General features: G+C 44.3%; 1 protein-coding gene across 1 annotated transcript; it reads right to left on the minus strand.

Annotated features, from left to right (window-relative positions):
- Nucleotides 1–393: 393 nt before the first annotated feature.
- LOC149751095 (uncharacterized) lies at nucleotides 394–1723 on the minus strand. The gene is made up of 4 exons (XM_089927994.1): nucleotides 1615–1723; nucleotides 1430–1488; nucleotides 737–854; nucleotides 394–640 (listed from the first exon to the last, which is right to left on the minus strand). Exons 1-4 carry the CDS (start codon nucleotides 1656–1658, stop codon nucleotides 562–564), a joined length of 300 nt encoding a protein of 99 aa, XP_089784120.1. The 5' UTR covers nucleotides 1659–1723; the 3' UTR covers nucleotides 394–561.
- Nucleotides 1724–2007: the final 284 nt, after the last annotated feature.

Below are 2007 nucleotides of genomic sequence, written 5' to 3' on the forward strand. Positions count from 1 at the left end.
GCCCGAGTGTAGCTCGGCCAACCCATATGCACCTATTGGTAGGTTCTTAACCAATTGCTTCACCAAGCAACTTCTAGTTAGGGCTGTTAACGAGCCGAGCCGAGCCCGAGCCTGGGAAAGCTCGGCTCGGCTCGTTTCACAGTAGCTCGGGCTCGGGCTCGGGCTCGGTAACGAGCTCTGTATTGGGCTCGGGCTCGGGCTCGCTTGGTAAAGCAAAGGCTCGGGCTCGAGCTCGTAAAGCTCGTTTCAATTACGAGCTCCTGAACGAGCCCGAGCTCGGGCTCGGGCTCGGGCTCGGTACGAGCTCGGTACAGGCATATATTTTGTCATTCAGATCATATGATAGTTGAATTTTATTTCTTGGTTTTATCTTCTTGATCACTGAAATTTGCATTTGTTGCTTGTTTAACAGAAACCTCACAACTTGAAATTGGAAACATAAGTACATTAACTTATTCTGTTGTTACAGATGACAGTACATTATGAATACTAATATTGACTCGACCAGTTTCAGAATGAAGAAAAGAGGAGCCTCATGATGCTCCTTGGTCCTTGCTCACACTAGTAGGCATTGTTGAGGTAGAAATACAAGCCAGCTAGCCCTGCAACTCCAAGCACTATGGCAACAGGTAACGCTTTCCTGAAAGCACAAGAGTTTCAAGAATGATATATATAAGCGAGATATGCTTTCAAACACTCAGGATCCACCCAAAATTACTTATAGTGAGGCAATTACCCAATGGCTTCATCTCTTTTCATCTGAGCCTTCCTGGCTTTACGGGCATCTGTGTCATTTGCATCCTTGGCAACTGAAGGTTCATATGGCCTGAATCTCCGTTTGGGAGCCCCGCAGACTATAAGAAATTAATTAGAAGTCAGGAAATGCATTCTCTCTCCAATTCTAGCCAATTCAATCATGGAAAGAAATATGTAAGATTTCAACCGCTGTGGATAAAAATATCAGTAACTTTTGGTGGATTAGTGCTGATCTTTTTATCTTAAACTGGTGTTCGAGGAAAAGTTTGGTCAAACTATGTAGAAATGTATAAAGATCATGTTGCTTGCAGTTTACTTTCCTGGATGTATGGAACACCTTCTTATGAAGCAATGAGCTGGTACTTTAAAATGCCATGGGTTGAAAAGAAGAAGACAGCAGGATACTTAGAGAAAAGATCTGAAACCATGTAACAAGACTGATTGCATGGGAAAGGAATGGAGTGTTAAGATCAATCAAGGTGAAGCCAAATATATCAGGGACAATGCACGAAGTAATTATGTATTAAAGATGGTATTATTTTAGGACATATTAGCATCCTTAGCTTGACTAGATAAAATGATTCAGGACAGTCAGAGTTTAATGATTTAATCACATACGAGATAGAGAAAAAAGAAGGAAACTGGACATGGAGAAGAAAAGGATACAACTCACCAGGGCAGAAATACTTATCTGGAAGCTTCTCAAAGGGTGTTCTATCATTGTATATGTAACTGCACATAATTTAGAAACAAATCACAGTTAAAAGACATCTGAATGCATTAGTACTCAATGCAGTATCAGTAAAATAAAGCTGAGGAGAATGGAGAATTAGGTTGGTGGGGAGAAGGGATTATGACCCGCAGTCGCGGCAGATGTAGGCCTGCTTCGAGGCGACGCGCATGGAGAACCTCGGGGCGGCGGCAGGAGCTTGTTGCAGGGGTGACAGCACTCAACAGCATAGAAATAATTGATGCATAAACACAAAAAGATGAGAGCAGGAAAACAAAATATGCAAATGAAACACAATCTAACATCAAGTTCAGCCAAATAACAAGGGTCATCGGTGGGCTGCAGCATCAGGGGGTCGCCGGTCGGAGTCGGGGAAGATCCGGGAGGAGCAAGTCGAGGGATCGACTGATCGAGTCGTCGTCTCGTCGAGGTCCAGCCGTCCAGTCGTCCAGATGATGGAAGCCTTGGAAAGGGTGAGGGGTTCGGAGGAGAAGGAGGGCCGGAGGGGTTCGGAGGAGAAG

Source organism: Phoenix dactylifera, chromosome 16 (assembly GCF_051530095.1).
Source record: "Phoenix dactylifera cultivar Ajwa chromosome 16, Ajwa_hap1_PhDact_Kaust_v1.1, whole genome shotgun sequence".
NCBI classification, from domain to species: domain Eukaryota; kingdom Viridiplantae; phylum Streptophyta; class Magnoliopsida; order Arecales; family Arecaceae; genus Phoenix; species Phoenix dactylifera.

Coding starts and splice junctions, on each gene's coding strand:
- LOC149751095 (XM_089927994.1), bottom strand. CDS start 1,658: ATGCGCGTCGCCTCGAAGCAGGCCTACATCTGCCGCGACTGCGG. Junction 855..1,429: donor AGATAAGTATTTCTGCCCTG/GTGAGTTGTATC, acceptor AATTTCTTATAG/TCTGCGGGGCTCCCAAACGG. Junction 641..736: donor AAAAGAGATGAAGCCATTGG/GTAATTGCCTCA, acceptor TTGTGCTTTCAG/GAAAGCGTTACCTGTTGCCA.